The sequence below is a fragment of the Haliotis asinina genome, chromosome 3 (assembly GCF_037392515.1).
Source record: "Haliotis asinina isolate JCU_RB_2024 chromosome 3, JCU_Hal_asi_v2, whole genome shotgun sequence".
NCBI lineage: Eukaryota > Metazoa > Mollusca > Gastropoda > Lepetellida > Haliotidae > Haliotis > Haliotis asinina.
In genome coordinates, this window is record NC_090282.1 from 35,153,948 (window position 1) to 35,177,724 (window position 23,777).

General features: G+C 36.7%; 1 protein-coding gene across 1 annotated transcript in view; it reads left to right on the top strand.

Annotated features, from left to right (window-relative positions):
• The window catches only part of LOC137277880 (dyslexia-associated protein KIAA0319-like protein), an 85,558-nt gene that overhangs the window by 432 nt on the left and 61,349 nt on the right, over positions 1 to 23,777 (top strand). Inside the window, exons 2-3 of the mRNA XM_067809857.1 lie at positions 9,506 to 9,708; positions 10,713 to 11,015. Coding sequence (XP_067665958.1) covers positions 9,618 to 9,708; positions 10,713 to 11,015 — 394 coding nt within the window. The 5' untranslated portion in view covers positions 9,506 to 9,617. The remainder of the gene's footprint in view (positions 1 to 9,505; positions 9,709 to 10,712; positions 11,016 to 23,777) is intronic.

Here is a 23,777-nt window from a genome sequence, read left to right on the forward strand (position 1 = left end):
GAGCTATTTTGATCATAAGCAGTGTTGACAATTTGTAATCATATCCCAGATTTCGTTTGATGCACACCCTGTGTGCATGATATGAGCTGTTATCAATTCAGTGTTATCAGTGATCATTGAACTTAAATATTCTGTTAATGGTGATAGACCTTTATAATCTCATATCAAAATAGTTGACATGTCATATAAACATGATAGCACATCCACACATTCATAATAGTTGCTTTCTGATCTTGTGGGGTGTTTTAATTAATACCTTCTGAAATAAAGCAAGTAATAGTGGGAATATTATTATATTAGCCACATGTTCAGCATATGAACATATTCCTATTGATAAATGTTCTTGAATGTCAGTGTCAAGTATGGAAAATATCAGGCATATTGACATGATTACTGAATAATGATCTGGTTATGCATCTTTTATTGCTAGTGCTGCTGTATACATTTTATGCAAAGGAAACACTTCCTTTGATGCAGAGCCTTGTATTATTGATAGAAGTACCAGGAAAACTCCATGGTGATTAGCAAGATGGAAAATACTGATACGTATTGTCAGTATTGTAGTGTTATTGCTGTATTTTTGCAGTCTGTATTGTATATGTGTATGAACTGAGGTCAGGGAAAGGGATGCTCATTATGTTCTGCCAATGTTCAAGATGCTTTGATAAGTTTAGTAGATATTTGTGGGTTTTTTTATTTTACCAGGATATGCACTAAGTGTTTCTTTTTGTTGTATGTTATGCTACATACATATGTTCAGTAAGGCATTGGAAGAAAATGATAAATTCACAATAATTTATTAATATAATGATTGATTCATAGTGTACTTGATCAAAAGTATTGCAACAGACATTGCGTAACACCAGGTGATGATAATACACCATGTTTCATAATGTAAAATGTATCCTTTCTCATGTTGCTATTGGCTTGAATTGAGGCAGTGTTTGAATTTTAGGATGTGTTTTGAGGAGTATTATTTTTTTCACATTCTTCTAATGTTTTGAATTTATTACCATTTTTGATCCATGACTTTATGAATAGTGCCCCTTGTCCATATTAAAGTGACTGCTACCATGACATACGGGTCACAACCTTAATTGTCGATGACAATGTTCCCAGTTTGTGTCATGCAATGAAAGTTATGATGACATTATATTGTTGTTCATCATTTTGTTTGAAGTCTTTATTTGTCCACAGAAGTTTTTGATTACATGTTTGTCTTGTATCAGCTGAGTCATGCCAAAATATTCTTATGTCCCTTGATTTAATCAGTGCATCAAACCATAAATATCATTTAAATCTCTAATAGCCATAGGTATGTGCATGTTTATGTCAGTCGTATATGAATAACAATACGTCATACTTCATGATATTGATAACAATTAACTAGCATTGAGTTGCATTAGAAACACGTATAACATGGTTCTTATGCCTCATCTGTTAACCTTCTTACTGAAGCACAGACTGTAAGTGACTCTCAGATATTATAAGTTATCGAGGGGAATACGACTTTACGAGGGACTGATAAAACCCCGTATTTCCCGAGACACGATGTGATAACGCATTTATCTAGCTGAATGTTTTCACTAAATCAAAACAAAACAACACGCATCGAATCGACTTGCAGCCATGTTGACACAAGCTGATCGTTTGACCTCAATGCACCACATGTTACTAAAGGCGTGTCGATGCACGCTTTTCTCACTTCGCGTCATCACCGAGGTGTAGCGGGGTGATATGACTTTCGCAGTGGGAGTATACGACTTTTATACTCCCGCTGGCAGATCGTGATGGATGTACATGGTATTTTATCCGAGTCACATGGACCAATCAAAACTCGACATTCTTACATGAGGCTAGATAATATAGCATGTATATCTGTATGGGCTATATGAAACTCACATGAATTCTGATACATGTCCAATAAATATTGAATATTGCACCATTAGTATGTGTAGATGTAGCCTAGTGGTTAAAGCATTTGTCTCACAGAAGACGTGGTTTGATTCTCATCATGGGTACAATGTTTGAAGCCCATTTCAGGTGCCTCCCAGGTGAAAGTGTCACAGACCCCAACTCATTAACTTATTCGCTAGACACGCTAATTGTGTACATCGTGTGAGTACATGTGTGAGTAGGGCTGTATCAAATCAAGATAATATCATTGTGTTGAGGGTAATCCAGATATTAAACTCATTTTGTTAATGAAGCTGTCATTGCATTCACTGAATTAGTGTAATTGCTTTTTCTGTCACTTTTGTTAAAGGTTTGGCTGTGATAAAGTGGAGAAAGCAGTCTATCTATTTTACATTGTTCCTGATGGTGTGATATCATCATTACTGATTCAATCTGGTAGCAGATGCTGGCATGCATATCAACAGATTTAGATCAGATACTTGTTTAGATATTTAGATACAGATCATAATTCAAATGTTTTTCTTGCTTTGTGGCTATTTGAGCCAGACATCATGTCATTAAAGAAATTGACTGATAATCGCGATGGTCATAAAAAAGTACCTCACCACTGACTGATATGCTTAGTATAGGTTTATAGGATAAATGCAGCAAGATTCAATGAAATGATTTTGTGATATATCTGTCCATGTATTCACATTACTTTCTGCAGTGTTGATCAGTAGTCATGGCTTTGCAACAACCTTTTCTGGACAGGGTCAGGGTGCATTTGTCGGAGCACCTTTAGAGTTCAGCACCACAATTTCTCATGAGGACGTTCCCAGCCGTAGGTCACATGTCAGTGAGAAAGGCAACCAGTTTGTGAGAACCCGTCTGACGTGAACCCGCGACCTTCGGATTGTTAGCCCGACAGCTAACCGACTGAACTACGACCACATTGTTGCACAGTGTGCAAACTTAGCTACTCATTCCTGTGATGTCACGGAAATGAACGGAAAAAGTCGAATTGGTCGAAAACGGTTGTTGATGTCACGCATCAGACGTTGATTTCACGGTGCATGCATGAATGACGTACTTGTATAAAAATCATTGTGTGCTTTCGTGACAGAAAAGTGTGTAGGGAACCCATTAAGGATAATGTGGATCGCGCTACGGAATGAGTGAGACATGGGCATGTTTGGTGACGGCACGAGGGTGAGTTAGACTTCGAATCATTGTTGAAAATATGTAGATCTAGAGGTAAAAGTTGGCCTCTAAATCAGCCCTAAATTCGACATTAAACCATTTCATCGTTTATTTAACTTTTGACGTTTTTGGTCTCCGTTTTTTCTTTGTGAACAAAGTATTATAAATGGAAAAGGAACGCAATTGGTACTCATGCATTTACCTACTATATTGGATTAGGTCCCTTACCCTAACCCCTATCCCTAACCCTAACCCTAACCCTTGGAATAATTCTAATAAATAGAATACACTCACCGAACCGGCACGAAAATGGCGGACGTATCCAGTGTAATGAATTCTTACCGCTTCGAAAAATAAATATTTCCTTGTAATGGTGCAAATTACTGAACGACAAAGATATGTATGTATGTTAGCTTACAGTTATAATTCATTTGATCCAAATAGTTACATTTGAAACCAAAATATAGAATATATTTAGATTATTTTAATTGACCCAAACTGCGAGTAATAAAACATGGCACAATGTGACCAATGTAAGTCATTCTTACTAAATTTAAAGATACAAAATATATAAATACACAAAATATAACACCTCAGCACCTCTTAATACAAAGAAATATGAGCATATAAGTGAAAAAGGAAAAAATATTTAAAACTGGTGCTTGCGAAAACTTGTGCATCCGCTGGGAACTACTACTGGAAACTCGCAACTGGGTTTCTGTAATGACATGGCTGGTAGAGATGAAACATCAGTGAGCGGAGCTTATACACACTCGCTGAGCTTGACGACCTTGTTGCTATGCCAGCGTCATAGGGCATTGTTTAAAGAACGTGCTTTTGAACAAAATCACCTGCAATTATGTAAAATAGTATTATGACGTGTCTTTAAAGTTTGTGGTGCTGTATTCTAAAGGTAGGCCCATTTGTCAAATGTAAGATCCAAAACTCACTGACCCTGTAAAATAAAATGTTAGGGTTATGACAAGGACCTTTTGACTGTCAGTTTTAATTCGGAGCATGGGTGAGTTGTCTTCTTTTTGTGGCAAACCTGAGACCAGTGATTGGATTCATTGGTCCACCAAAATAGCTAACATTTTGCCTCTAAGGTTTCCTCATTCATTCATTCATTCATTCATTTGACCCTCAGAATTATATCTATAAAGCATTTTGTTCAATGGTTTTGTATAAGAAAATAATCTTTTGAAGCTGATGCCATTCAATTTCTATGTCTCTTTTATTTAGTGCATGAAAGTAGGGTAGACTAGTAGTTTAAGTATTTGCTCATCACGCCGAAGACCCCACTTTGATTCCCTGCATGGGTACAATGCATGAAGCTGCTTGTGTCCCCCCACAGTGATATTGCTGGAATATTGCGAAAAGTAAATCGATGTAAAACCATGTTCACTCACTCACTTAGTGCATCAAACACAGGGGTTCAATTTTTTTTAAAAGTCACTTGCCATAGGGTAAGTTACTTCAAGAAAGTAACTTGTCCTGACTAATTTTCCACTTGGTCTGATTTTATGAGACAATGTTTAATGTTAATTTTTCCCTGGACTATTTATCGAAGAGTAATAAATTTCAAAGAACAATAGCTCTAAATTACTATTGTTGCGAAATGTAGTAGCTACATTATGAGCAGATATGAAATGAAATCCAAGTTTATTTGCAGTTTGAAACCATAAGTGGATGTTATCTTGTAGTGCACGGACAAGTCAGATATCATTATTTGATTTCCTGAAATGAAAACTGACTTGTTCCGGGCATCGGGCGATATGATTTTTGAACCCCTGAATCATAATCACAGTTGTGCCGGAAAGTGAATGAGCAGGCAGGGTTGTTTTCAAGAGAACAGTACTGCATTTCATAGCCACCTACATGCCAGCTGGTGATGGGCAGCAGTTGGTACCAGGTGGCTCTTACTGGGCTTGTAAACAGACCCAATACTAAGATTAGGTGAAAATGAATTCAGAAGTTAATTATGAGCATGAGGATTAGACATTTTAATATCATTTTTAGATATATGTAACAGTGTGGGAATAATACAACTACAACTGGTGATAGGCATCTCAGCCAGTTTTGAAAATTAATACTGTTTTTTGCTGCTCATTTTAACTTTCTTTGGATCATGTGGTTGCAAAACTGGACTCTTCAAAATTCTAACGTATCATAAACAATCTATGCAAGTAGCTGCAGATGTTTTAACCAATTGTCTTACAGTAAATGGTTACAAAGTGGGCATTTTGTCAACACTTTGAACCTGTACAATCTCGTTTTATTAGTGTTAGGAAAACCAAATCCACTATCAATTATCGGAGGACTAATGCCAAACAATTGTCGATTATAATCGAAATGTATACATTTTTATTGTAATCCCCATTTTGAGGGTTTTTCCCATTTTTTTTCTGATTAATGTTTTTCAGAATTAATACTGCCGTGGAATGAAATGCACACAAGCAGGGTTCGAATTCGCTATATAAATTCTACACCAGTGCAGCTAAATATTACTGTGTGCAGCTTGAATCTGTTGCTGGACTGCACCAGGTGCAGTCTGAAATAAACTGTCATGTTACATTGATTTGAAAGATGAATAAATAAAACTAAAAGCAAATAGTTTGAAACGTTTGCAAAACGTAAACAAAGATTTACTTACGCATGTTAAAAATAGTTTAGACCTAAATAACGGGCATATCGTCATAAGAAAGAACCAATCACAAATGCTTGCTTCAGTTCGCTGGCTAATGTACATTACGTCATCATTGGTATCAGCCAATGAATGTTGGAAGACTGTTAGCTCATATGTGTCCGGATATTTCCGTCAGAACTAGGCGGAAACTGTTGTCACCTAGTAACAAAGTCTTCCGGTTTCGTGGGACAGTCAAAAATACCAGTGGGACAGTCAAAAATACTTAGCTACTTTGTTGTTGAAGAAACAGTAGCAAGTTCAGATTGTGAAGAAAGCAATGTTGGTGGAGATTAGCCTAAAGACACCACGGCAAGCCCCAGTACTGTAAATGTTGAGGAGAAGTCAACTGACGAACCATTTGCAACTACAAGTATCGGTACGAAGGGAAAACATGCGAGTTCAGAAAAACATGATCATAACGAATTAAAGGTGAAAAAGCCAAAATCATATTCATTTAGAAATGAATGGCATACAGGCAATAAATGAAAAGCCTTACAGTGATTTTCCAAAGCTTTTGGAATTACAATGTGGGCATGAACTATGCATCAGATAAAAGGCCAGGGAATTCATTGAGTTTATTAATGAATGGATAATGAGTGAAGTTGTTTTTGAACTAAAACACGTGGAGTTTTTCTCAGTGTTGTGCGATGGCACTACCGACTGTAGCACAATGGAGCAGGAAATAATGTTTAGCAGATACGTTCATCAAGGTTTGCCAAAGTCAGTATTTGTTTGTTTGTCAAAAGTTACAAAGGCTGATGCAAGTCACATCAACAATGCAATCATGGAAATGATGCATGATAAGTTGGGGTTTGACTGTGATCAGTGGAGACACGGTTTAGTGGGGGTGTGGTTTGATGGTGCTTCAACAGTGATGGGTGCAAGAGTTGGGACGCAACACGTATCAAAACTTTAGTGCCACACCTAGTTGCAATACACTGTTGCTCTCATAGACTGGAATTAGCAGTAAAGGACCCTGCAAAGTCAATCCCCTACATGTCAGTGATGGATGATGCTCTGTACAACGTGCACAGTTTCTACAAATATTCAGCTAACAGATGGGAGGGGCTTAATGCAACAAATTTCTTTATTAGTTTTGTTGAAAAGTATTTTGCATTTTGAGCTTGTTCATTCTTGAATAAATGAAAACAAGCCAACTATTTTGAATTGTTTTATTTTAATGTCATTGCTACAAACTGTATAAGTCAACAAAATGAAAATGGTGCAGTCTTATTCTATCAGGTGCAGTCTGGATCAGACTGTTAACTGCACTTGGTGCAGCTTGTGAAAAAAACCGAATTCGTACACTGACAAGCACAATAGACACTGTACTTGAAATAAAAAAAAGTGGTAACAATTTTACAATGCGCATAGCTTTTGGCTTTCAAGCACATAATTGTTCATAAACATTCATCAAATTTAATGGTTAGTTTACTTAATTCAAGTGTGTTAAGCTAAAACAACGAAATTCCAATTATTCGAAAATGTGTTTTTTACAATCAGCAATTATTTTTAATACTTTTTTGATAGATTTTCGATTATTTTCACTCATCAGAACAGCACTACATTTGATTATGTGTAGTTTTTGTAGTTTTCATATTATTCCAAGGATGTTTGATCACTAGTTGGAGTTAAATTTGTGAAGATAGCAATTGGTACTAGTCATTCAAACTTCAGTCAGACAATACTAATGATGTAATTCCACAGTATTGATGTCATAGTTTATTGGTTGCTATACTTTACTTAATGCATTAACAATAATCAGTAATCAATGATGTAATCTGCTCATTAGTTGGTTTTTGCATTGTTTTCATGAGTTACTTTATTTATCAAGAATATTTCATTTTACACAAGTCTCATTGCTGAATGAAGGGAAAAGAGTATAGACTTGCTAAAAGATATTTTGTATTTAGGATATAACTTATATATTGACACAACAATATGCTGTGTTAGTACCAGGATAACTGGATAGAGGATACCGTTTCCTTTCCTCGGTTAATAGTAGTTATATTGCATATTATGGGGACAGATGTGGCGCTGATGTTTGTGAAACTACAGTGATCTAAAGTCAGTTAAGCTGGTAATACAGACTGATAGTAGAGGTGATTTTACCTTTTGAAACTGGTATTGAAAAGTGGATTCAGATTCCAGGTTTAAGACTTTGGTACATGTTAGGCCTTGACATATGGAATAATGCTATTGCCGAGAAACAATGCTGCATCAGGACAATCTACTGTCACAATATCAGCAGACCTTTAGTAGACTTTACCAGTGCAGTGCTAGCAGGGATGGATACAGTGTTGCTCTAGAAGCCCAGAAAATGTGGATTTGTGGTTACAGCACAGGACCAAGGTCCAGCTCCATTTGTTGTAATTCTGATACTGTTACTGTATTGTGTATCGTGATTATCCCATTGTTACAGTAGCAAACTGCAAACGATGTCACAACCATCCTGGTAGCAGACTCAGTGATAACTTATTGTTGCTTGATCAATGCTTTGGGAAAAGGTTTTTGTACTTCTTCTGCATCCTTGTCAATGTTTATGCAGTTAAAGCATTTACGCGTGACGCCGAGGATCCTATTTCTAATTTTCCACAAGGGTACAATGTGTGAAGCCCACTTTTTGTGTCCGCCATGATGTTATGGCTCTCTCTCTCTCTCTCACTCACTCACTCACTCACTCACTCACTCACTCACTCACTCACTCACTCACTCACTCACTCACTCACTCACTCACTCACTCACTCACTCACTCACTCACTCACTCACTCACTCACTCACTCATGTAAATTACATTGTGCTCAGTAAGGCAAGGCATTCAATCCATAAACATTTCCTGTCTTGGTATAGATATGAAACAAAAGACAAGAGGATAACCTCATGTAACTTGTTTCATAAAATGCTACTCAAAGCGTGTGACACAAAATATTAATGGTTGTGTCTACCATTCATTGAGCTGGCCTCAGCAACTGCCCATGACAAGGGGATCTTAGCTCTGCAGCTATCCAAAGCTTAGATGATCTTAACACTTCAGAAATGTGAAGGTATAGAGGCAGCTATGATAAGATCAATTGGGAGATAAGACTTTGTAACTGATAGCTGTAGTCTTGAATATTTGACACTAATGTTGTTGGTAAATGGAAACATTGGGTTTTCATTTTGCTTGGAAAATTGCATGAGCAAGGCATTTATATTCATCTTATTTCTACCAATATAATTTTAGATGTATTGTGACAGTCAAACCCTGTTGTATATGCCAAAGCAATATTCAAAGTACATTTTAACGACCATTCTTCTTGTTGATATCTAACTGGTAGCACTGTCACAGACTAAAACATGAAAATGCCTAAAAAATGAAAATGTCTAAAAAATGAAAATTACCATGATTAACATGCTGACTGACTTGATGAAGGCTGAATATTTTGACCTGTTAAGGCCTGGGTTGGAACTTGTCTTCAACTGCTGAAAAGCCGATTTTCAGGATTAATTGGTCAGGCTGTATGACTTATTTCATGCATACCCAATGCATAGACTAATGCTCATGACGTCATTCACTGTACTGATTGGTCCAGACTCAATTGTTTACATACTGTCATTATATAGCTGGAATGTCACTGAGTGACTCAAGCAACCATGCTAAAATATTCCAAATTGTTAAGAACACGTAATGAAGCCTTGAAATTGAACCTTGAAGTTTAATTGACTGTTTTATTGTTTCAGCATATTTTGTTTGGCAGTGTTGTGATTGTGACAATGAAAAGAAGTGCAAGAGAGGAAACAGCAGGCATAATGACTAGCACAAGACAGTGACATCACCAGCTGTAGAGTCAGTATGTTCAGGAGCTGGGTGGGAAATGGGAAGCCATGTTTCAATAAGCACCAGCGCAAGATTATACTGCTTGTCATCGGTGCTTTCATCTACGGTAAGTGACAGCAGAACGTTTCACTGCCATGTATGTAATACCCTAAACAGAATTTAGTAAAGTTACATGTCAAATGTGAACATTTTTTATGTATTTACAAAATTACATTGACAGTTTGTTTGATGATGTGCAGAATGTGTAAGATTATTATGATACAATTGTCAAATACAATGCTGTACAAAGCAGGATTAAAAGCTTTCCATCCATGCTGCACGGTAATAGTATATTGAAAATGCAAATTCCTGTTGACATAGAAGTTAATTTGATGCATGAGAAACATTTTGACTAAAGGCTTAGGGATAATGCCTGGTTGAATTACAGTATTTGAATTTGTCAATTACGTGAACATATTGCCTAAGCAGTGATGGATAAGTCCAGTAGATGAATTATGATGGTGTGTGTATGTGGATTAGATGAATCATGATGGTGTACAGGAAGTTGTGCATTAGTGGTTCATGTGCATGCAATGCAATGTCAGCCATATAGTAACAGCCAGTTTGAATATAAAGTTACATAGTACAGAAATTGTGTATTAGATGAATAACACTGATGCAGTATAAATATAGCAGATGGAAGTAGTTTGTTCAGTTTGTGTCAGAAATACAGTTAGTTAGTAAATCATTCCAAAATCTGTGTGTGTCCATGGGTGTGTGCACAAAATACCTACTGACCCACTAGTCTGTTGCTAGTTAAAATCAGGTCGGAGAAGTAAATCTCACCAGTATATCACTCTTTCCAACTTAAAAAGTTTTGATACACTTTTAAAACATGCATGATTATGGCCTCATAAAAATGTTCATATTATTAGCTTTATGATGAAATCTGTCATGCTGACAGTATCTTATTGTTATCTATTTTTGTAATCATTTGCTTTGTTTCTGGATTCAAAGTTTTGAACCAAGTATTTTGTTTGCTGGCAACTTTCAGGCATAGCTAGCCCTACCGGCTAGCAATATTTTGAAACTATTTTGCACACTGGAACTGACACTGAAATTCTTCTCCAGGAGTGTCAGCAGACATCTGCAGTACCAACATCAGTGAAGATGAAGCAAAACAAGCTATCCACAGAGGATACAAACCTAAGAATGGATCAAACGCTGGACTTTACACCAAGGACATAAATGCTTATTCCGTGTTGGACTGTGTAGTAAGCTGCTGTAATGAAGGAACCTGTGACTCCGTCTTCTTCCATCAGAATACCTGCTATCAGTTGGAATGCAATCGCTCCATACCTGGTGCTTGTGATCCTTTCAAGGCTAATGATTCAAAGTTTAACAACACTTACTACATCAACGTTCGAACTGTAGGTGAGTAGCGATCTGTGTCAAGTTTTCAACAGCCTGCAGATTATGTGTTTCAAGGAGTTGGTACTCAAACTAGAGTGTGTGAAGCTTTGCCAATTAGCGCTTTTGGCATATCAAGCACCGGAGACAGCTGGTCATCATTAAGCCATCAATATGTCATTACTTCGGCTTACGCAAATGGCAGCTTTCACAGACAAGTTGTAGCTGTCTTGGAGGTGAATGGCATTCTTAGTACCGAAGTGACAGGGTTAGATCTCAGCAGTTCTACGACATATATGAGGGAAAATGAGTGACTTGAACTTGGACACCTGAAATGGGCTTTACACATTGTAGCCATGTGGGGAATCGAACCTAGGTCTTTGCAAATGCTTTAATCACTGGACTACCCCTTTTATGAGGGATATTCCATTTCAGTAAACCCATAAGCATAGAAAATATGAAATTGAAAGTGAGAAAAAAAATTGGGACTCTCAGATATACTTCACTTAAGACAAACATTTTGATTCGAACTTTTGTTGGGACATTTTGATCATGAATTCATAATAATTCATTCAGTCTTTTCTGACAAAAATATCCCCATAAGTCTTCATGATCATTTTGTACTCAGTATTTCATAATGTATCACCAAATTGTCTGATCTGAATATGATCCTTGCTGTAGCTCTAGGCCTGATAGAGCATAAAGAGACAGGGTGTTCCCTTGAGAAGCATGCTTTGTAATGTCAGGAAGCTTTCAATAAAATAACAAAGCAAGCTCAATGTATTGCATACATACGTGATAAAAAAACAAACAGAATACATTAATAACTGTTGAGCAAATGATATACTGCAGGCTATGTCGGGAGATGATTTGGTGCATAGCACCTGTAGCTGATCGCTACTGATAACTGAGTGTTGTTTTGCTTCAGTATGGTAGGATTTAATTGTCCATTAAACTTGATTTTGCTTTCAGATTTAGCACTGTTAGTATACCAATTTTTTGTAATGAATAAGAGACATAATGTGGCTATTTTTTAGGTGAAAATGAGATGTTTTCATCAGAATCACAACCCTGATGACATGTAATATTTACAATGATCAAGTTTTCCCTGTTTTTTTATCTTCTCTTGAGTTAGCTACTATGTACATGAAAACTTTCTTTTAGGCCTGTCCCTCATATAAATACACTTCTTAAGACGAAGTAGTCATCTTTAGTCAAGTACATGGTCCTTACCAAATGTTATAAGAATTATGCCCAAGAACACAATCTTTGGCACTTTTTTCAAGTGGTTCTGCTAAACAGTTGTACATTCATATTGTGGCAGTTGTGTATGTGCAAGCTGAATACGATTCTGCCTTGTTACAGACATGTTGAATGGTCTCATATACTTTATGTGTGGTTGTATGGATGTACAAGATGTTTTTTCCCCAAATACATACATAATGTACAAACACACTCTTAAAAAAGGTAATTATTGGTATTGTGTAGGTGACAGAGAAAATGTTGCAGTGTATACGCATCCTCACATTCTTGTTTTTCTCATTTCATTTTGATGGTTTGTAGCTGCTTAAAAATGTCAAAGATGTCAATTACATTCTTTAGGCTTTATGTTTTGTCCTGTTGCCATGGTTACAGGTTGGAGTTTCTACTGAGGATAGTCTGAAGCCCATTGAGAAGTCGCTGACATGCATTCATTTTACAATATTTACCAGATAAAATCTGGATTCAGCAGGGATTGCAGGTTCCCCTGAAACATTTGATAAGCCACATAGTAACAGCATACAAGGGCATCCCCTAAAACCATTAGAATCCTACCTGCCTTGGGATGCTCTTAGCATGAGACTTGGGGTTTAAGGCTAGTACCAGTGTTTGTGCCTGTGGAATATTATATCATTAACATATTTCAGACATGGGGTGTATTGGGCTGTAATGGTTTCTGAATATTCATAAAAATGCTAAATGTGAAAGAATCGTATACGGCATCCAGAACAACAGTGTTGAGCCTCCAGTTAATATGATTCAGTTAAAAAGTACTCCTCCAGTTTCAAATCTACCTTGCCTCTGGTTGTAAATAGCTCTCTGCTACCATGTACCTAATTTACCATGATGTGTAATGGTGTCTTAGGATGTTATGTATGATGAACAAATTGAGGATATGATTGTGTCAAAGTACACAGATTACAGTTACTGGAATTCTGTGCAAGGGTTGAATTTTAGAAAAGGGTACATGTATCTGTTGTCACTGGTATTATGTTGTCACTGTATTAAACATCTTTCACACTTATTTGATAAATAATTGATGTTAAGGTGAAAGTAATATTCATTTTTGTCGGAAATGGAGACAAAGATTTATATTGCTCCTGTAAACCTGAGTTAAATATCTGTAATTCTGTCACTAAAATAGAGACATGCTAAGTAAGAAATAATATTATATATTACCGTATGTTATTGGTAACAATTATCCTTGGGAAGACATTTTCATGGGGGTAAGAAAATAACATCATATTGCTTCGAATCACGTGAACGAACAAACAAGAAAGGATAGCTTTGTCAGAAAATATGTCAAATTCGTAATTAAACATCTCGAAAAAGATCATTTACCTATTTAGTTCTAATTTGTTTTTACTAGCGATTATCTTATAAGCAGGGATTAAGATTACTTTGTGTAATTGTCTAGTATTCAGCACAGGAAATTGGACCAGTTGTGCAGTGCACACATTCCCTTACCTGTGACAGTTAGTATGTACCCGATAATGTAATGAGATGTATTCTGAAGCATTGATCTTAAAAATATAGTATCTGAAACCATTATTTCATAAAGAGAAATATATTCTGGAATTGTGCCAGTTTTATTGCAGGGTTTGCTCTACAAATATAAAATATTAATGATCATAACTCATTGTATACAGGCATTGTGATGTTTGATGATATTTGTGTTAGGCACAAAGTTCAACATGCATTCATATATTCAGTAGAAACAGCATATGTAATTTTGGTAATGAAGCATTATTTAGAAACAGTGTGTGAGATATGAGCTTTGTTTTTTATTCAGTATGTAATGTCTAATATGTTATGTATTTTTGTCTAAATACATTAATTCATACAGACACATGTCACTAGATCTTTTAGAGCTATATCACAAGAAAGCTAGGAAAATAGACCGATTAGACCATATTAAGCCTTCATTCTTGTGCACCAACACCTATTACAACTTGACTCTTTCTGCATTTCCACCAGCTTGTATTAAACAGCTTTTATTGTTCACAATTTAATGGATTGACTTTAAAATTAATCCATTAATTTATTTTTGAAAGAACTCTTCTAACTGATAAAAGTTTAGCGTACCAGAAAGTTTTGACATATCTGGTATTTTTGTCAATAGATACTGTACATAGTTTTTTGGAAATAATGAGAAAAATGTAACTCTGCATGCATGTATTTCTCAGTATCATGAGAAGAGGTCTTGTGATGCTTGAAAACAAAGACTTGTGGATATGTGGATGTACTAGCAGTTGATGTGGTGAGTGTTGATTCACCACTGATTGTTAATTACACTAAGGCAGATTCAGTAATCTATAGGCCTCCTGTCATGACATTGAGAATATCACAGTAAGTAGTGTGAGTCAAACACTGATGGTGACAGATGCTGACTGGCTTTAAATTTTACTATTCGCAAAGAAAAATATTGATCCTTCGCTCTGTTTAGGTGAAATATCGGTTTGCTGTAGTGATAAAGTTGCTCTACAGATATGTATTTTAATCATATAATATGCAGGGCTCCAGATAATGTTTCATCATTTTCCTACCGTATCATGCATATTTTTTATCCGTACTTAATGTTATGGCCCTTATCTGGAGCTCTGTAATATGTGTTTACACAGTGCATGAGTTAAGCCCCAAACCCAGCCAGACATCAGGGATGGTAACTTCAAAAATGTTACCAGCCCAAAATGAATTTAACCACACCAGACACCAAGATATGTTGAATTTACTCAGATGTATGGAACATGTAAATTTTCTTCCAGACCCATCAGCCTGGTTAGGTGTAAACTTAGTCTGTCCATCAGAAATCTAGACCATCTCCATCAGTTGGATAGGTCTTATTTCATACACTGGTTTACATCATAATAAAATGTACTACATCTGCAACTTTTTCAATAGTGTGCCATAGCCATAGGTTTGTTGTATGTGTAAGATGAGACCATGTTCCTTCATCATCATATCACTAGTCTGTCTGAGACATGAGTCCCATGTGTCTTTCATTCCTATTTAGTCAAGCCTACATGTGTTCAGTGACATTAATATAACTCACTATTGGATTCCGTTTGATTGTAGCCAGTTTGTGAAGAATGGGTTTAAGAAGTTCGTAGGACTACAATTTTTAAAAACTTTTCAATAGCTAGTCAGGTCTCTAAGGTAATGATTAATGGTGTAAATGATATTTCTTAAAAAAGTGAACAGATGGATTTTTGGTCTGTCTGAATCACACCTGATCTCATGTTTCTTAAGAAAGGGGTAACTCTCTGAGCATTTGTACCATTTGTCATTCATTCCCATTTAGTCAAGATGACATCTTGTAATACGTCTTTTCAATGGTATTAATGTAACTCTGACTGCTTAAGTTTCCCATTAGACTTACACAAGTCTCTAAGGTGATAGTTAATAGTTTAAATGACATTTTCTTGAAAAGTATGAATATCGCTTTAACAAGCTGGCATCCTTACGTGTACTATCTGCTTGTCTAGACATGCCTCTTTAAGGATAGAATTACCATACATGCATGGGCTTGGCCTTTAGTACAGCCTTGGTGCAAGACTTAAATCTCCTTGAAGGTGTATCTTGTATGCTTATAGCCTTGATTCAGTGGAATGCCAGTGGCAACCGAGGAAGAGACACCCCAATACAGGACAGGTTCAAGGGTGGATCAGTCAAAATCAGGGAAGAGGCACAGTGTGATAGGTGCTGGGGTGGGTCAGAGAGAAACTTACAAGGGAGAGATACCACCACACGTAATGAGTTCAGGGAGGGGTCTGTGAAAATGAGTGGAGACAGACACATTTAAAGGGGCAGTGGGAGAGAAATGTTGGGTTGTGTGTCTTCAAAACACATGAGCGGTTCAGAGTCTGTGAAAATCAGGTTGTGAGACACATCAATTTACACATTCTTAGGAAGGATTGTTTAGAATGAAGGTAGAGAAGTGTGACAGATTTATGAAATCTAAATACAATACTGCAAATATTAGATATCCTGACCCCCAGTCTTCTTGCTGACACTTGTCAGTATGTAATTAGTAGTATTTTCATGATGCAAGGCAGAAGAAGAAAGTCACATAAAATTAAATGCTCCAAGAACTGTTGCTATTCCTGGTATTCCTTGCTAACGATGACAGAGGGGCGATGGGGTAGCCGAGTGGTAAAGATCTTTGCTCTTCACGTGGAAGATAAGCATTTCAGTCTCCAAGGGGGTACAGTGTGTGAAGTCCATTCTGGTGTCCCCTACTGTGATATTGATAGAATATTGCTAAAATCAGTGTAAAACTAAACTCACTCACCTAAAACTGATTAATGGAAAGGGTGCTCTGTCTAGCTTATTGCGTATCACCTTGACAACATGGATAGTTGCTCATAATATCAGTCACTGGTTTTCCTGACAGAGACTTAATATTGAACAAACCACCATCATATTGCAGGAATGCTGACAGCATGACTGAAAACTAAACAAACTAATGGTGGAATGCTCTTAGCTGTTGAGTAATCTTTGGCCATACGTCTCAACAACATTTTAACAGTCGCATGCCAAGTGTTGTAAAACTTCACAGCCTGTAAAATGTAAACACATGAAGTCTAATCCTTATTTTATAATCTTGTAAAACCGTCATGAGATACATGTACACTGTCTTTCCGCTGGGTCTTATTTGCTGGTGTTCATTTTGTTTTTTGATTATGGAGATAATGGTGTGATCCTGGTAACCTGATCTGCCTTGTTTTCACAGTATTGGACCCAAGAACTTTACTCTTCAGTCAAACAAATGAAGATTGTGTTGAAAATTACACAGACCGTAAAAGTTTTTTGGAAGTTTTATTTGGTTGTTCAAGCATGTCAAAAGGAAAATACATCATTTTTTTCATTTCCATTTAATTCTTATTCATGTTAAGAAACAAATTATAAAATCTTTCATTTAAGCGCAACACATTTGGCACGTTGTCTAAACTTATTTCTTCAGTCCCAATGAGTGCCGGTTTAGATAGCTTCCACTGTAATACATTAATCAGTCTAAATGATGATGCACACAAACTTAACACTCAGAATACATGCCAATTCAGCATTCAGCAAGTCTGCTAGGCTGACACTTACTCTCTGAATGTATACAGTTCTGAGGAAAATAAATAATTCCTATTATATTGAAAAGGAGCCAAAGAGAGAGGGGAGATTCAGAAATCCTTAGAAAAATCTAGACATGTTTTATTGAAGGCTTTAGTATTGCAAAAACTAGGCAGAAGGGAAGAAAATGCAGTTCAGGGACTGAGACAGACTACAAGTCTGCATGAAAAGATTCAACACCGTAGGAAAGTTTTTGATATTGATGAATGGAATTTGAGGCAGACCTTGCACACAAGCTGTTACCGTGTGACTGGTAACGTGACTACAAATAAGGATGGTTGCAGTTAAGCAAAAAAAAAAAAAAAGTACCAGGTACTGTGATATTATAAAATGTAGATGATATTCCTTTACTCAGAAACACAAAATGGAAAGTCAGAAAGCTTGTATCACTTCTTGCACAAGGCTTTCATTTTCAGATGGAATCCTATGACATATTGTTCACAAGAACTTACAACAACAAATCAGCTGTCTCACTGAGCAGTTATTGTTAATCCATTCATTGGATATTGTTTGTATGCAAATAGCATTTACAAAAAAATATCCATCTCCCATAACATGCATATATTTCGATGTTTAGCGCAAAATAATATATTTATCACATCAACACGAAAGATGTTGGTGTGAAAATTGCCGCATGGGAAACATTGAAGCCAAATGTTTGAAGGAAAGTGTGGAGAGGAAAGTCATGTAGATAGTTTGCTGCGTGCTATCATTTCTGTCAAAGCATGATATATGCCTGTCCTCAGGGGGATGCTGAGCTCTCAGAAATAGAAGCTGGGCAACAATTGTCTGATGTTATTCACAGTCAAATCCCTCAAATGGTGGTATGGCTTTTGAGTTTTGTTTTAACACTGACCCTAAGTCTCACAAGTGTCAGATCTATTTTCAAGGTTTTCTTGACTAGTTGATTTCTGTGGAAATGTCTGGCAGATTTTGTTACAAGGTGCATAATTCTTTATCTTGCCTGTCTTGAATAATAAAGTTTGTAAGTACTATATGTTGGTTAAAGGATGGGTCCCATGTTGGAGTCAGTTATAAAATAGGATGATGCAAGTCTCTATGAAGCAACAGTGTCTGACAAAGGGGCAAGCCCATTTTACTTGTAGTACTGTAAGAGTCACAAACCCATTACACATGTAGTACTGACAAAGGGGCACACCCTTTTTACTTGTAGTACTGTAAGAGTCACAAACCCATTACACATGTAGTACTGACAAAGGGGCACACCCTTTTTACTTGTAGTACTGTAAGAGTCACAAACCCATTACACATGTAGTACTGACAAAGGGGCACACCCTTTTTACTTGTAGTACTGTAAGAGTCACAAACCCATTACACATGTAGTACTGACAAAGGGGCAAGCCCATTTTACTTGTAGTACTGACACAGAGACAAGTAATGTTTTATTTAGTACTTACAGATGGGCAAACACATTTTGCTTGTAATACTGACACAGGGGCAAACTAATGTTTTATGTAGCAGTGACAGACAGAGAGGCAAACAAGTTTTACTTGTAGTACTGACACAGGGGCAAACTCATTTTACTTGTAGTACTGACACAGGGGCAAACCCATTTTACTTGTAGTACTGTAAGAGTCACAAACCCATTATACATGTAGTACTTACAGATGGGCAAACACATTTCGCTTGTAATACTGACAGAGGGCCAAACTAATGTTTTATGTAGCAGTGACAGACAGAGGGGCAAACAAGTTTTACTTGTAGTACTGACAGGGGCAAACTCATTTTACTTGTAGTACTGACACAGGGGCAAACCCATTTTGCTTTAGCACTGACACAGGGGCAAACCCATTTTACTTCTAGTACTGACGCAGGGGCAAACCCATTTTACTTGTAGTACTGACAGAGGAGCAGAGTAGTGTTTTATGTAGAAGTGACAGAGGGGCAAACATGTTTTACTTGTAATATTTACAGAGGGGCAAACTTATGTTTTATGTAGTGCAGACAGAGGAACGAACCTACTTTACTTCTAGTACCAACATTGGGGCAAACTAATGTTACATGCAGGGACAGAGGGGCAGACCTATTATACTTGTACAGACAGGGGCAAACTTCTGTTTTATTTAGTACTGACAGAGGAACGAACCTACTTTACTTCTAGTACCAGCATTGGGGCAAACTAATGTTACATGCAGAGATAGAGGGGCAAGCTAGTGCTACATGCAGGGACAGAGGTGGAAACTAAGGTTACCTGCAGTACTGTCTGAACCAATACCAATGCAGTAATCTTATGGTAGATTTGATGATCTTTGAATGGTGTTTAATGTTCCACAATCCTATAATGTTCCCCACACCTATTGTCACTGGTGTAAACTTGATGTTGGGAAATAAGCCATACTTCAGGAACAAATTGATGTCCTGATGTTTGATGTTGAATAAAGAGACTCATCAATGAGCTCATGAATAAAGTCGTCCAAGTCTGTTGATGAGATAGTTTGCCTGAATTACCAGCTACAGGTAATAACCAGAATAGTTAATGTGTTTAGTGTGTCAACACTGCAGGCTGGTAGAGCTTACAGAGGACTGGTTCTCATCGCAGATCTGTTAACTTCCCAGCCTCTAAAGGGTTACGCAAATATAGAGAGTATTGATTCATAACAGTTGTCAAACATGTGGGATTGACGCTGCTGTTTTGTATCATATATATGTCTCCTGTCATCCACTGCTTGCTCATGTACTGAAGCTTCATATCTGAAAATATGCCTCTTTTATCATGGGTGGGTGATCAAGTATGGGCAGAAAGCATGTGGTGTTTCAGTTCGTTAATGGACTTTTATAGCATGGTCACCTGTATTTTGTCTAAATTAGATCTATGTTACCTCTATATTACACGTTTATTGCAACATCAGTTTTGTCTTATAATGGGTTAGCAATGGAGAGAAGGAGGAAACGTGTTGAGTGCCTGGATGGGCTTTTATGTCATGGTCACCAGTAAAAAAGATATATATATACTTTCATGTTGCTAGAGTCATCTTAAGTCTTTCACACAACTGTATTCATTTAAACTAGATAGTTTTCCTTAGTTAAATGTTGACTATTGTAGTATCACTTCCAAATAATATTTTCAGGGGGCATGAATGGCAAAATTGTAGGTTTTGCAAAGTGCCTTACAGACTTGCACCCCTTGTGCATGTCAGGAAGCTATGATTGTGGGTCCACATCTGAGTGTCAGATTATGCTGTAACAGCATTATGTAGGTGAAAATAATGTTCAAAGTGGCGTCATCCCAACTCACTCCAGATAGCACATTTATAAAATCTAAAGGAAAGCAGCATTATTAATGTTAGCACATCTTTCATATGAGTCAATATGATTCAGATCAAGTCTCTGCAGAACAAGAAACAATGCAAGAAATATCAGTTAGAAATTTGTTTGGAACAAATTGAAAATATTCAATTGTATATGCAACAGTTTCATGGGGATTGGTTCAAGATGATTTTTCATTCCCTAATGTCCCTTCTGAAATGTGTGTCATTGAGGAAATAATTGGAAAGTAAATAATTTTCAGTTAGATTTTTTGAAGTTGGCAGGAATGATGTGTTTCCATGTCTGACTTGCCTCTTAAAATGTAACAGTTACAAGTACATCTTTAGGACTGGCCAGTAAGATCAGTATTCTGAAATATTGTCTTGGGGAAGATTATCAGTAATTATCAGTATGAAAATTGTGTCATTGGTAATATATTTAAGCTATTGGACCCCTGAAGGTCCTGGGGTAGAATAGGCCTTCAGCAACCCATTCTTGCCATAAAAGACGACTATGCTAAGAGGTGAATGGGATTGGGTGGTCAGACTTGCTGACTTGGTTGACACATGTCATTGGTTCGCATGTTGTTGATCACTGGATGGTTTTGTCCAGACTCGATTATTTACAGACCGCCGCCATATAGCTGGAATATTGCTGAGTGCGGCGAAAAACTAAACTCAGTCATTCACTTAAGCTATTGTGATGAAATAAACGTTTGAATTTACTCAGACAAGATGTTTTTGCAAGATGTTTTTGTTATTTAAGCTTATATATGTCACCACCCAACAGAGATGTATAAAATGTTGCTTTCTTTCAGAAGGGGCAGCATTTTTCCTCCAAGGTACTTCTGCAATATTTATTGATGATCATTCGATATTCAGTGATTGTTGATTTCCATGTTCTACTTCATAACAGCCCCTGCTAACCTTTCTGACAGAGAACCCTGTTCATTTGCAGGTCTTTAATGCTAGACTCAGGTACCATTTTGCCTACACAGCTCTTAGTGAGTCTTACAGTAGACATGATTAAGGGATGTAGTCTGTTGTTGACTCCCCAGGGAGTTGTATTTGAACACAGATATTGATTAGAACCATATCATGGTCCATGATGAAAAAGCTGTATATCAGGTCCTCTCAAGAAACATTCATTAGTACAAATGTGAAGTACGTCTGTCTCAATCTTCGAACAGTTTACATATCTTATTATAACTCCAATTTATCTCTTTACATTTCATGAGAGTGAGTGAGTGAGTGTCTTATCCTGCTTTTAGCAAAATTCCAGTAATTACCGTAGTGGGTGACACCAGAAAATGGGATTCACAGATGGCTACACCACACCACCCGATCTAAATTTCAGCTGTTTTATCTGACAAAATTGTATATCTTAACAGTACCACAGGGTCTATGGTGGCAATCAACATGTTTATTTAATGACAGTTAAAGTGCTGTTGTGATGGACATCCAATGACTGAGGGAAAACAAAGCTCCTTTGAGCAGATGAACTGGATATTGGTGCAATACAAATGAATGTATTATGAGTGGATTGATGGATGGATGGATGGCTTGTATGTAAAGACTAAAAGAAAAAATGCTACACTCAGTGTTTCATTTTTATTAGGTATATATCATAAAGAGGTGAGAATGGACACCTGGTGACTTAGATATATTAGATATTGTTTTGTTTCAGACACAGTAGTATGTGTTTAAAGGTATCAAAATACCCAAGGCATATATTGTTTTGTCTGGAAAAGCAATATTTGTCTTGAAAAATCTTGGAATTTTTTTTTCGCAAAAATGTGGAAACCGTGAATGGGATCCATATGAGGGAAAAGGTCTCCAGTATTTGATATATCTCCTTGTTATAAGACCACCAGGTATTCTGGTGCCATGATCTGGCTGAAAATGACATCTTGCCTCGTGACATGGATCGGTGCTCATGCTTTCAGTCACTTATTTATCTTCCAGACCAAAGTACTTATTAATAGCAGGAATGTAGTCTATGGTATATTCATCAGGTCATATCAAATGCCAAGCACAATTGGAAGAGCAAGCAAAACTTTGGATCTAATGGATGTATAGTGTTTTGTCATGAAAACTCACATTTTCTCAGATTTATATTAGAATGTCTCTTATTAGAGGCAACATGGTATCCATAAATAAATATGCCTTTACTTGCCGGTGATGTGAAATATGTTGATTTTTTTCAGTCGATTGAATTGTTATTTAGTTAACAATTACTAGTATCAATCTCTATGATCTATATCAATAAGCAGCCCTTTATTCATTCATTGCTACCACAACTAGATTTAAGGTGCAAATTTTTCCAGTAAAGAATAAGCGAATAGCTACCTTTGGATAAGTCTTGGTAATTTGCATAGGTAGATGTGGTGCTCATACCTTTATTCCATGTTGTTAACTCAAGCAAGTTAAAATTGGCACTATGAAATGGATTTTAGAGTGCCAAGAAATTGATATTAAAACTGAACACTGTGTTAAAAATATTCTTTTGCATGTGGTATATATGTGGACACATTAAAATCAGCAGTTTCTATTAAGAAATTGCTTAGAAATGTTGAATCAGCATGCACAGAATCGATTTAATGCTTCAAACAGATATTTTTATGGAGTGTTTAGTTGCAGGAGATGTGATGCTGAGTGCTCCCTGTAGGATCCAGTAAATGTCAGATTGCATCAAACAATCATTTGGTCAGGGCTTCAGGGTGGAAAACTGAGTCTTCTGACAATGACTGAGTTTGGCAATCGTAACTACTGGTAATTGTAAGAGAAATTGTATGCTTTAAAAAGTGTTTGGTTAGGAAACGATGAACAATGTTTCTATCATTTATGCTATACAAAGTATTATGTCAGCTATAAGGCACATCAAGCAAATAATCATATCTGGATGAGATGATCTAGTGATTGACGTTATGAGCAATAGTCTATGCATTATGATCATTTATGAAGCTGTTGCAATCACATGGCTTTAATGTCCAATAGATTTACAAGTTACACTTCACTTGTTTAATATTTGCTAGCGTATAACAGGTTTTATGCCATGGCAGTTGATGTAAGGCACAGAAATACAGCTATTGATAGCTAGTACTCTTGGAGATCATGAATAGTGCTAAATTGCTGTTCC